General features: G+C 34.0%; 1 protein-coding gene across 1 annotated transcript in view; it reads left to right on the forward strand.

Annotated features, from left to right (window-relative positions):
- The window catches only part of LOC143226402 (tyrosine-protein kinase transmembrane receptor Ror-like), a 57,573-nt gene that overhangs the window by 23,446 nt on the left and 20,225 nt on the right, over positions 1-13,902 (forward strand). Inside the window, exon 3 of the mRNA XM_076457329.1 lies at positions 13,087-13,229. Coding sequence (XP_076313444.1) covers positions 13,087-13,229 — 143 coding nt within the window. The remainder of the gene's footprint in view (positions 1-13,086; positions 13,230-13,902) is intronic.

Here is a 13,902-nt window from a genome sequence, read left to right on the forward strand (position 1 = left end):
AATTTCGCGCAAAGCTGCACGAGGGCTATCTGTGCTAGCCGTCCCTAATTTAGCAGTGTAAGACTAGAGGAAAGGCAGCTAGTCATCACCACCCACCGTCAACTCTTGGGCGACTCTTTTACCAGCTAATAGTGGGATTGACCGTCACGTTATAAGGTCCCCACGGCTGAAAGAGCGAGCATTTTTGGTGTGACGGGGATTCGAACCCGTGCCCTTATGAAACGAGAAAGTAATTTTATTTTTATATAACATAAAACTTCCTTCTCTACCTCGCTAGTTTTATACGATAAATGTAATCATTGTATGAATCAACCAAGATTTTAACTTAAGTCGTGTTAAATACACTTCATGCACATCAGATGCTCGCGGGTGAATTTTTTAAAATAAGCCAATAGTTCTTAACTTATTTTTTGTCCTAAACTAAAAAAAAATTCAGACAATGTCATTTCTAATTAACTAGTGTTTTGAAGCGAGTGGAAATTTACTATAAATAATTGTTTTGTACATTTATGATGGAGTTTCGAGGAGATGTAAAGAGTAACATTATAAAACAAAAAAGTATGATTTTTCTCTTCTGTTTTTTTTTATTGTGGCTCTTTTATAACGAAAGTTAAATGTGAAAGTCGGAACTTTTCAAGTTCATATCTTGACTTAGAGTTTCCGAAGTTTTAACCTTATCTAATGGAGTATACTCAGCATTTATAGAGTTGCACATTCTAATGAAGTGAGCTCAAGAATGTACTGAGTTTATAATTAGGCCTTGTTAAAAATACCCGTCTAATTGGATCGACACTATGCTTGCGTATAGCTAAGATTTTGGTCAAATGAGCAGCTTCTGCGTGTTGCTTCCGTGACACGAGGTTTTGCTTTCATATCAAGGTACAAGTTACTGCATTTGTAGTCAGGAGTTAGACGTAAAGACCGAGGATGCTCGAAAAATGGCCTCCTCATTGGCTCAGAGGTACCTATAGGGGTTTATAACAATAAAACTCGGGTTTCGATACTCGTGATGGACACATCACAGACAGCCCATTGTTTAGCTTTGTGCTTAACAATAAAACGAACGAACTAGAGTTCGAAAAATTAAATAACATTCCTCAGCCCTGCCGGCCCCGCATAGTCAGGTGATTAAGACACTTGACTCGTAATCTGAAGGCCGTGGGTTCGAATCCCCGTCACAACCAACATCCTTGTCCTTTCAGCAGTGGGGGCGTTATAATGTGACGGTCAATCCCACAATTCGTTGTTAAAAGAGTAGCCCAAGAGTTGGCGGTGGGTTGTGATGACTAGCTGCTTTCCCTATAGTTTTACACTGCTAAATTAGGGACGGCTAGCGCAGATAGCCCTCGTGTAGCTTTGCGCGAAAATAAGAAAGGAAACAAACCTTCGCCCTGGTACTAGTGATATAATAGATATACGGAAAGTACCACTTCGTGGGGGAGAAATATATTTATATATATATATGTGGATCCGTACATCCAATGATAAATCGTTTGTGGCGAAGATCGATAGATCTAATGTTAAAGAATTTCCTGTGAATGGAAACCTGGAATGACTCGAACAAATTCCGCTTACACTGGATAAATGCCAAAACCTTTACCTTACCAATTCCTCAGTTTAAACTTAAACCGAAGAAAATAGCAATTTATTAAAGTGTCACATTTTGTGTCTAATTATCATTGAAAAGATGTTGAAATAATAATATATTTACTCCTGTTCTTACGTGCTACTAAGTGACGTGTTGTAATGATAATGCTGATTTTCTTGGCATAATAGGGATTTGGGTTTGAGAACTCGCAGTGATTGCTAGGAGTTTAAGGAGTTCCCTTTTCTGTCGGTTAGCTCGATCCTTTGTTAATCGTATTACATTATATTGTAGCATAGCAATTGAATTTTAAATGTCATTGTAATCAAATAATTTTAAAATTTAATATCAATATATATATTAGGTTGTTCGAAAAAATAATTGCGATTTTTTAAATTTTAACTTTAATAAGCAATAAAAAATTCAAGCGTAAATTTCTTAATTAACCTGTTGACCTGCCAAGTATTTCAGCTGCTACGGCAACTCCGAACCAAGTTCAAAATACAACTCTAATGCTTCTTCATTTTGTAACTTTTTTCGTGATGACATTTTGGATCGAAAGTGAAACAATATGTAAGTAGATCAAATGCATGTATGGTGCTGACATTTAGCGTTGAAGTTAGGTATTATTGAGAACGAATTAACTCGTCCGTGACACTGTGTTACCAATCGGCTTGGACGAGTTATCTCGTCTACGGCACTGAGCAGGTTAAAATACAAACATAGCGAATCTACACACTTTTGCCAACGAGAAAGAAGATTACTTATGCCATTACGATAAAACTCTGAAATCCTGGAACTCAAAAATTCTTTAAAGCCATTCTCTGTTGCTGAATATTTTGTCCTGTAAAAAGTTGTTCAAATGCTTGAAAAAGGTGGGAGTCGGTGGGTGACAGGTCTAGGGAGTAAGAAGGATAACCTTCTGGAATGTCATTTGAGCAACGTATGGCCGAGTATTACCATGAAGAAAGATTGGTGCTCTTTGATAGGCTAATACTGGCATTTTTTTCACACAACTTTCTGCGCATCATTTCCAATTATTGATAGTAAACCTCCGTAGGTTATATTCTGATCATGGTTCTGAAAGCTGTAATGGATAATACCGGCTGCAAACCACCATACACCGACCATAATCTTCTGTTGGTGAACTTTGGATTTGGGAAGTGTTTTTGAGCCTCGTCATAATTAAGAGATTGCACAGATCGCTTTCTGTTGTCGTAAAGGGTCCACTTTTTGTTGCAGGTGACAGTTCGATCAAGAAATGGGTCATTTCTTTGCGCAAAATCAGTATAGAGCACAGTTTAAAACGGCTATTTTTCTGATTCTTACTAAATTAGTGTGGAACCCACTTGAAGAACTTTCTCACTTTATCAGTTTACTCGAGATGGTCCGTATATTCTGAAAATGTCAACACCCAGTTCTTGTGCCATTTCTCTAACAGTTTGGCGCGGTTTTTTTTTTTTTCCACTAATGCTGTCAATTGGTCGTTTTCAACAAGAGAAGGACGTCTCTTTGCTTGTTATCTAGACTCACATCTTCATTACGAAACTTTTGGAACAAACGCTGTACTGTGCTTTCGGAGATGGTTCTTTCGTCCCATGTTTGGTTGATATTGTTAGCTGTGTGCGATGCATTATGATCAAGTTTGAATTCATGCAAAATGTGATTTGCAACTTTTTCCTTCATTAATTGTAAGGGTCTGTAATGTTGGAAATAAAGTTTTAGAAAAGAATAAACACACTAACGAATAGAATAAAGTTTTAGTTTTTCAATAGAATATATGAAGTTATAAAAAGACAGGTTTCTTCTCCCTATAAGTAACTAAAATTTTTATATAAAACTCCGCCCTTATTTTTGGTTTGGTTTGTTTTGAATTTCGCGCAAAGCTACCCAAGGACTATCTGCGTAAGCCGTCCCTAATCTTGCATTGTAGGACAAGAGGGAAGTCAGCTAGTTATCACCACCCACCGCCAACTCTTGAGCTACCCTTTTACCAACGAATAGTGGGATTGGTCGTCACATTATAGCGTCCCCACAGCCAAAAGGGCGAGCATGTTTGGTGTGGCGGGGGTTCGAACCCGCGACCATTATTTTTGGAACAACCTAATACATGTCTTAATTTTTAAAATAATTTAAATGTAATTTATTTCAAAGAAATTATAAAAATAATAAAATATAAATTATTCATTTCGTTTACTTTTTAAATAGTTCTGTGTCGCTTAGAATATATATATTTAAAATAATAATAAATAAAGTAAAAAAATAAGCAAAATATTAGTTAACTCCACCTGATTTATTAAAATTCGATATAATTCATGTTTTTGGTGAAGGTGAACCTAAATCTCAAAGAAAAAAAAAAAGAAATTCATCATCTTATCGTGTCTCTTTGTGAATATGAGACGTCATCGTTCACTCTGTGTAGTTTGGTGAGATTGTCCAGACCTGAATTCGGTTGGGTTAGGTTAGTGTAATTTGACGTTAAGGAATTCCTTAATCTTCCATTGGTGAGACGTGTCGGGAAGTTGATGTTGGATTTAGTTAATGTTCTGTAAATGACGAATTTGTCTGATGTGTCAGTCTAGTTAAGTCTTTATGTATTTAGTCTTTCTTCAATGCTTCGACTTATTTCTTCAATCTGTGTATTTCCTTATGAACGGAATATTTTGTTTTGATGCTGTTTTTGTCATTCATCAGCCTCATATAGGCTGAAATTTACTTCAACTTTAGTCAAAATAGTTTCTAACCAATTACTCACCTCAGAATGTGGATAGAACTAAACTTTAAGAGAATATAAATGCAGAGCATAAAACTGTATGTTTTCCCATCTCCATAAGATCCACTTTTACAGTTTTACAATACTGTGAATCGTATTTCTAAGAACTTAAAGAAGGTGATGTGTGCATCTCAGTGGAATCCACCTCTACAGATATTCTTCAACATGTTTTTAGTTCTCTACATGTTTCGTTTTAATAGAACTTTAACAAATAGTATATATAAGAATAAAGTCTTGCTAATCAAAAGAGAGTAAATTTTTCTATAAACTAAAGTTAGCACAGAAGGTTTAGAAAATGTCTTTGATCTCACAAAACATTAAATATTAGAGGAAAATTTGAACTCGTATAGTATGCACATATTTTCAATAAAATTAGTAATGCCATAAAAATGGATCTGAACATTTTGAGTTGGTGTACTCAAAAATTATATCACGTATTTGCTAAACACATTTGTAATATTTTGTGAAATTTGCTCGCCAGTTGTACAATATAAAATTCAGATATAAAATGTCAAATTGTTTTTGTTTTTTCTTCGCTATAAACTAGCGAATTCATTTATCTAAAACAATAAATAATTGCATGATTCAGACTTTCCTTTTTAACACTAAAACACCTTTTAAAGTTATTTGTTGTTATTGCTACATTATTAAATATGAGATTCCTAACATTATTACTAATCTTGTCACGATTTAAGCTCTTGCGAGAGGCTAAGTTCCTAATGGATTTTGCTGTTAGCGCTGAAACTCTTGGGATGCTATTAGACTATATTTATTTTCATCCACTTAGATCTTTATCAGGGTTTTATACTAGTCTTTATTATGCTTCAGAAAACAGATAAGTCAAAATCTGACACCGTACTTTCAGCTAAACATTAATGGATCTTAATAATAACCATCTAGTGACGCATTTATTTGGTCAATAAAGAAATATGAGGCAAAAATGAAACTAAGTCTAAATTTAACCTCGTACAACAAATTGTTTTTTTGGTGGCATTTATTTGTTAGTCACGATATAACGTATCTTATTTAATTAAACAATGAAGTACTAGCAGGGAAGTAATTAAATCTATTGTAACTTATAACTTTTATAAATTATAGCATCAACCTGCTGGGTTGGATAAAATTAAGCTCACAAGCTTTAATAATAAAATAATCAAATTAGAATCGTCTCTATAAAACAGAAAAGGACATTGACCTCGTAACGTTATAATGGTAAATATTACGATAAAGACTGGTCAGTTAACATAATCTGAAACACTTCAAAACGAGTGACTTGGTCATTGTGATTGTATACACGCTATGTAAATTACCAATAGCACATCAAGTTGGAATCCATTTGTTGCATCCAACCATCATAACACCAATGTTGCGTGACCACACGTAGAAGCTGCGTGTTCGTGGTGAAAACAGTATTATGAATAAGTTACATGCAATGCACTTTAACTCCAGTTTAGTGGACTTTGGGTATAAATATATTAATTCATTTAATGTCACCAGGGAGCATTATTACATTAACATCTAATTGATTGTATTTCTTATCAGAAGTGAGAATACTGTAATGAATAGTATAAAACTCAACGGGATTATCACAAGCATCAACTTTGCACACAGAATCTACAATATGTATACCTTAATATGTATTTATCAGCAAGAACCAGTCAGCCAATTAGCACTCGTTGTAATAACTTAATCATCCAAATAGAAATCTACTTAAAGAGACTATGTATTTTCGATTATCGATAGACCCATATGAAATGTAGTTGTTTATAGAACAAATTATTTTAAGCTGTTAAGTATCCACTTCTTTGTAGCCCCATGACTTTACTACACGCACCAAAGAACAAATACAATGAAAACCATAATTAATCCCACTAGCCACTGCCGATGACCTCTGTCCATCTACCTTACATATAAAATTAGTGATTTTACCCAATGTTTATGTGTGGTAGTTATAGTGAATGCTGTAATAGGCAAAAATGTAAAAATGCTGAATATGTGCCATCCTAGCAAGTAGTCAACTATATAAATACGAGTTTGCCATTTGATTATTAAATAATATTTATTTGACGTATGAAAAAGGGAACTAATGACTTTAGCCTCGTTTACCAACAGAAAATCAAAATTTTGCTATTGACATGTGTCATGAATGGTGACACTATCTCATGCCTTTTTGTTTTCTTATAAAGTGGTGTTATTTTTCTACTGTCAAAAATGCTTCGGTTTGCGGTAAACATTCCTGCCATCTCTTCCAGGTTTGAAACTTGTGGAAACTACAGCTATCCAACTATAAAGGTTACACAGAAATGAACTTTGTATTTAAAACTAAGCCCTTTCATCGTGCCCGTACCTAAGGTCAAATAATATGTTTCTATAATTTACTCATTCCAGAGAGGAAACACATTGAAACAAAAGAGGGCGTTAGAGTAGTCCTTATTGTTTGTTTGTTTGTTTTTTGAATTTCGCACAAAGCTACTCGAGGGCTATCTGCGCTAGACGTTCCTAATTTAGCAGTGTAAGACTAAAGGGAAGGCAACTAGTCATCACTACCCACCGCCAACTCTTGGGCTACTCTTTTACCAACGAATAGTAGGATTGACCGTCACATTATAACGTCCCCACAGCTGAAAGGGCGAGCGTGTTTGGCGCGATGGGGATGCGAACCCGCGCCAGTCCTTATTATGTAGTTCTTTTGGTGTTTGATTTCACATGTGTACTCATTTAGATAAATAAAAAATGTATAGTTTTTATCAATTGTATTTAATATTATAAAAATATCTTCACATCAGTTGATATTCATTTCGCGGTTAACAACTCTTGAAATAAGTAATAAGAGTGTACATGTGTTTTTTAAAACTTATTTGACTAAAAACTGGAATTATCGACATAAATAGCAACGATTATGTTAAAGATTAAAACTTGCTAAGCGTTGTCAACGTTTTCTATCCTTTCAACCATCCCAGTTTTGCCAAATAAAAATCGGACCTGGATACTCATAATGGACAAAGCAACAAATATTTTTGTTCTTAACAACAACCGTAAAACAAAAACATCTTATAAACATGGGCTTTTTCAAAGTGCTTGAATATGAATAGCGAGTGCTCATAAATGTGTATTTGTGTATTTTCTTATAGCAATGCCACAGCAAGCTATCTGCTGAGCCCAGCGAGGGGAATCGAACCGCTCATTTTAGCGTTGTAAATCCGGAGACATACCGCTGTACTAGCAGGGTGCACTCATAAATGTTGAGTTCTTGCCTTCCAAACAAAAGATCCTATCTTTTAAGCATTTGATCTCTTTGAATAACAAATTGAAACGCATGTCTTGTGCTATAGATAACTTGTGGTCTAGGGTTTTATAATAAGTAATAAAAAAAATGTTATTGTTTGCTTTCTTCTCGCCCAAATACGTATAAAATGCGTAAAATGCGATATATAAGCGTATTTAAATATTTATAATACGTAGACTAAATGGTCACAGAGAATCTTTTATCTCATTATTTGGTCTGCTTCTTTCTAGAAAACCATTACGCATAGATCTTTATTTTAAAAGAATAAAACTGTACTAACGTGAATTAGCTGAACATATAATCCAATTCTAATAGTGAGGATTTCTACGTGATCTGAAAGTTAAGTAGATAGTAGATAGGGCTAGAGACCTTATGTAAGAAATGTTATAACAGAAGTAACCAGTTTGAACTTCGTTATTCAGATTTCTTATCCCTTGCAAAAGCAAATAAAGTTTTCAGTTTGTGTCATCTTTATTTCGAACCGCAGACTTTCAGTGAACAACAGCAACAAATTTACTTTCCAGTAGAAGTTCTGTTTATTTGTATATAGGGCCGGGCGGTAGGATGTGGCATGTTACACTTTTAATTAAATAACCAGATAGTTGTTGTATAATTTAATTAAAGGATACGTACGACTTAACTTATTAACTCCATACATTGATGTCACTTATTAAAAACACAAAATATAAAAGTCGTTTTACCGTCTTGACATTTAGGGTAAGTTTTGAACAACTGTCACATTTAACAGGAGAGGGAAAAGTGGGGTCTCATGGAATTACACATAACGATTACCATAGGTCACAAATAGATCAATAGAAATAAGAGTATAATAACCAGGAAATTACCAGTGTATGTTCGGTATCTGATTCAAAACTTATAAAATATTACTTGTTATTACTGTTGAAAAGTAGCATTTCATGATTCTAAAAAGAATGAAATAGCAGTAGTTAATTATTTTCAACAGATGTTTTAACTAAATTAAAACTTGTCTGGAGCCTGACCTCAGTTCTTATCTTTTTTTTTTTTTAATTCAGTAAACCTTTAATTACCCAGTCGGTGAATCACAACAGACAATATTAATTTCTACGAAACGAAGCTGAAAATTTCAGCCCAAGTCGATGAACTAATTTTTTTCGCCGCCTTTAAAAGCTGGTGCCATCTGGCGTCTAAACCTGTATAATACAAGTAACATCTGTGTCTGTTATAACACTTAGTAAATGTAATTTATTTATATGGTTACTATCGTTGATTTAATACTACAAATACTTTTTCTTTAACAGTTATCACACGCGTGTGATATATATATATATATATATATATAAGCCATTTTGACAGAGACACGGAACTTTCTGGAAATAAAATAAATGTGTGTTTTCTTACAGCAAAGCCACATTGGGCTATCTGCTGAGTCCACCAAGGGGAATCGAACCCCTGACTTTAGCGTTGTAAACCCGTAGACTTACCGCTGTACTAGCGGGGGGAGGTAAAATAAATCTTAAATTTAATTGAAAACTTCGAATCTTTCAAAACTATAAACGTTCTTAAAACTGCTTCTGTAAGAAACACGTCTCTAAACTTACTGTTCTGGAGTCTAAGATTTTATTTAGAATGAATTACTTCTGAGGCAATGCATGATCTGTGAATGAATAATTCTCTGCAAAGATTGGTTGTCTCATTCAAATTTATGTGCGATACTAACAGATGTACGCGTGTATACGTGCTTCACACTCAGATACAGCATTCTTCCATATATCTATACAGTAAATGGATGTTAATTAATTTACACCCAAAATGTTTTGGTTTTCTTCCCCATAATAACTTATGTTCAGCCATTGCCAGGGATTTTGGTTAGATACAATGTTATCTTAGGGCAAAATATTTCATATAAGTTGTGTTTTTAGTGTAAGTTAAGAACTTTGTTCCCTTTTATGTAACTTTTGAAGTCACAGACTGAGGATATCAGATCTAATTACCTTCTAGCGACAGCAGTTTTTAATAAATGTCAAATATGACAAGTATGTCAAGTACTCCTCTTGTAGAAGTCTTACCTCGAAATGCTGAAACAAATCAACTTAAGTTATTAAACCAGAAAAGATAGAAATATTTTAATATTGTTTTCAAGTCATAACATAATGCGATTTGGGGGATTTTGTAATCAGAATTGATCAAACACAACATTTGGATAACGAGAAATAAAATTTAAGATATAGGTTTGTTTGTCCCAATTTTAACACAAAACTGGACAGTGGGATACTTTCACTGGGATCGAATCACAGATTGTAGCGTTATAAATCTGAAGGATCACCGCCCAGCATGGCCAGGTAGTTAAGGCACTCGACTCGTAATCTGATGGTGACGGGTTCGAATCCTCGTCATATCAAACATGCTTGCCCTTTTAGCTGTGGGGGTGTTATAATGTTACGGTCAATCCAACTATTCGTTGGTAAAAGAGCAGCCCAGAGTTGGTGGTGGGTGGTGATGACTAGCTGCCTTCCCTCTGATCTTACACTACAAAATTAGGGACGGCTAGAGCAGATAGCCCTTGTGTTGCTTTGCGCGAAATTCAAAACAAACTAGGCTGAAGGATCATCGTGGTTACATTTCATAATATATAATTCTTATTCACATAGAACAATAGTTTCAGGCTTTGATACACTCAAATGTAATATATATATATGATTGAATTAATAAAGGCGGAGTAAACTGAACTTGTTTAAAAAAAAAACAGTAATGTATTGTTCTATTGTTCTTACGGAATAACTAGTAATAAAATAATAAAGACAGTCAGAACTGTCGTCAGTGCTGTCAGAAACAGGCGCAACCATTGCTAGACATCTTAGTGTTTTTCACCTTGTTCTGACTGGTTCGTGTTCGGAAGTTAAGCTTCTATATAACTGTGGACTTTAAGGTAAAATTTGAATTAATTATGGGGATATAATAATTCACATGGTATTTAAAGTAATATTATCTCATGAAAGGTAATTAAAGAAGTTTCATTACTTACTGCCGCCATGTTAAACTAAACACAACAAACACTGCTTATAATTTCATATTGAATACATATTGATTGCAGGAATGAATGAACAGGATTCCCCTAGAATGTTTGGATTTTTTACTTATTTTTTTCTTTTAGAACATATATTTCAAACATTTCTTTCTCCACAGAGCATGTTTACATATTTTTTTCTCCACAGAGCATATTTACATATTTTTTTCTCCACAGAGCATGTTTACATATTTTTTCTCCACAGAACATGTTTACATATTTTTTTCTCCACAGAACATGTTTACATATTTTTTCTCCACAGAACATGTTTACATATTTTTTTCTCCACAGAACATGTTTACATATTTTTTCTCCACAGAACATGTTTACATATTTTTTTCTCCACAGAACATGTTTACATATTTTTTCTCCACAGAACATGTTTACATATTTTTTTTCTCCACAGAACATGTTTACATATTTTTTTATCCACAGAAGATGTTTACATACTTTTTTATTCACAGAACATGTTTACATATTTTGATTAAGTTAATCATTTTCTTTCCAATAACTTGCACAAACTGTAGTTAGCGTTTTGATTATTTTATAATGTGTTCTTTAGAACTGTTGTAACATAAATAAATTGGGCTGAACGTAACCAGCTGGCTAGCTTTTCAAACTATGGATCTGAGATTCTGTTATTTGCCCTTTCCATTACCACTAAATCAAGCAGTAACTGTTAGCACTTTGGAATCGTATGTACGATATCAGAGCGACAGTCAAGTCACATTTTTCGGTTATACAAAAGCATCCCAAGAGTAGCGCGTGAGCGGTGTTGACTGATGATTGTCTTCCCTCTGGTCAAACACTTTAAAATTAGGGGCGACTAATGTAGAGAGTCATAGCGTATCTTTGAACGAAAGCGAATAAAACAAACAAATAAAATAGTGTTTATCGCTTTGAACATATCAGCAATTAAAAAAAAAAACGTAGAATAAACGCTGTTGGAACTTAAATAAGTACGTAAAAAAGAAACATATTTATTCCTGATTTAATAATAACTTTTGTGTGTAGCAACTCAATACGCAAAAGCGATAATCAAACGTTTATACATTGTTATACTTGATTTGTTTAAAGTAAGAATGTTTCGATATATAAACTTGCGATCAAGTCAGTCATGACTAAAATCGATCAGAAAAAAACAACTTTTAAGTATTATTCTACGTTCCAAGGATTACTTTCAAAACCAGAAATAAAGGAAGCAAGAGTATAGGTCAGCCGTGTATCTAAAACTTGTTTCTTTTGTTACAAAATATAGTCTTCTTTCCGTCAAGCTTTTCTTTATTTTCTGGAAGCTTCCATGATATCTCAGACGCGGTACTATTAATCATACTAGTAGAGATTTAAAAATATGTCATAGGCAAAGAAATCCGCTTAATTCAGTTCTGCCATTCGTTTAAAGATATATGAACAAAGCTTAAGCTTATTTTGTTACGATTAATTTCTCTGACGTCTTACTTAATAATGCCATTAATATTTTAATATACCTTAACCCTGATTGTTTTTATGTTCTTCCACTCTCTTTTTATTTGAAGGTAAATAACTCAACCGGAAACGTCTATCTGAAGCAAAGACAATCCCACCTTTTAAATACTTCATTGCTGGTACCTAAAACTGATTTATTGAGGATATCAGCCCAGTGTTTAGTATTTTTTTTTTTTTTATATGTTTAGTAAGTCTCCAAAACTACTTAAGAATATTTACTGTTTCGTCTTAATGGTAACTAGGCCCAGCATGGCCGGGTGGTTAAGGCACTTGACTCATAATCTGAGGGTCGCAGGTTCGAATAACCGTCACACCAGACATGTCATTTCAGCTGTGGGGGCGTTATAATGTGACGGCCAATCCCACTATTCGTTGGTAAACTGTAGCACAAGAGTTGGCGGTGGGTGATGATGACTAGCTGCCTTCCCTCTAGTCTTACACTGCTAAATTAGGGACGGCTAGCTCAGATAGCCCTCGTATAGCTTAGCGCGAAATTCAAATAAAACTTAAAAATTATTCTATTTACTTTCATAAATTACAAAATACAGCTTTGTAAACACGTTCGTCTAAACAACTCTGATTAAAGACGAATTTATCAATCTTTATAGAGTTCTCCTTGGCATTTTGTACACGATCTACGCATTTGGAAAATATTACTTTTGCAGTTTCTACTGCTTAATACAAACGGCTATCATTAAATTCTGATTAAATCACGCCACCTGCATGGATAATTATCGCTTTAAGGTATACCCTTAAAATAATCATATTTATTCTACCATTTTGATTCGGTTTTAATCGATTTGACTAATTTCCTGGTTAGTCAGTTGAAACGCTATTAAAGCCTAAATTATTTAGGTTTAAAGACGAACTTCATTCTCTAACTTTATAATTAACACGAATTTATTTTTCAGTTCCAGATACTAACACAACCAACCTTGATGTTGTTATTACCGACGTCTATCTTCCTCACCCAACAGAGGGAACGTTCCATTATCCTCAACTTCGTGCCATGTTGGACAACCATAACTCATCTACTAATCAAGGATCTGAAGGGGTAAGTTTGATTGGAATTCATCACCATCTGAAACTTTGTTCAACTAAACTATGTACTGAATTTGGTAACATACAAAATGAAAGAAAACACTTAACATTCGACCTTGAAAACATTTTTATTTTTCTGAATGATATCAACAAACGTCTGGTTATTTCTATCAAACCAGTTATTCATACTACACATCGTGTGTTTTCACTTCAGGTTTGGTTTTGTTTAAAAATTTGTAATTACCAACATTCCTGTTCAACGTCCTAGAGGCAAATATACTTCATATAAATATATTATGCTTACTCACTACTATAAAAGATACAGCTGTTACTTGTGTTGTACGGGTTATGACTGTTTGGTCACCAGATGGCACCAGCTTGTAAAGACGGGAAAAAAAGTTCATCGACTTGGGCTGAGTTGTTCTGTTTACATAAATTAATATTGTTCGTTGTGGTTCACTGACTGGGTAATGGAAAATTTATTAATTATAAAAAAAAACAACAGACAAGTTTTAATTTAGTTAAAATATCTGTTGAAAATACCAAACTACTAGAATATCATTCTTTTTCGAATCATTAAGTGTTACTTTTCAACAATAATTTGCCCGGCATGGTCAGGTGCTCTCTTTCTCTCGGTGTTTGGGTAAGAAAAGTTCATAACCTGGAGGGTCAGGTTCTCTATGACC

The sequence above is a fragment of the Tachypleus tridentatus genome, chromosome 9, assembly GCF_004210375.1.
Source record: "Tachypleus tridentatus isolate NWPU-2018 chromosome 9, ASM421037v1, whole genome shotgun sequence".
Taxonomy (NCBI): Eukaryota; Metazoa; Arthropoda; class Merostomata; order Xiphosura; family Limulidae; genus Tachypleus; species Tachypleus tridentatus.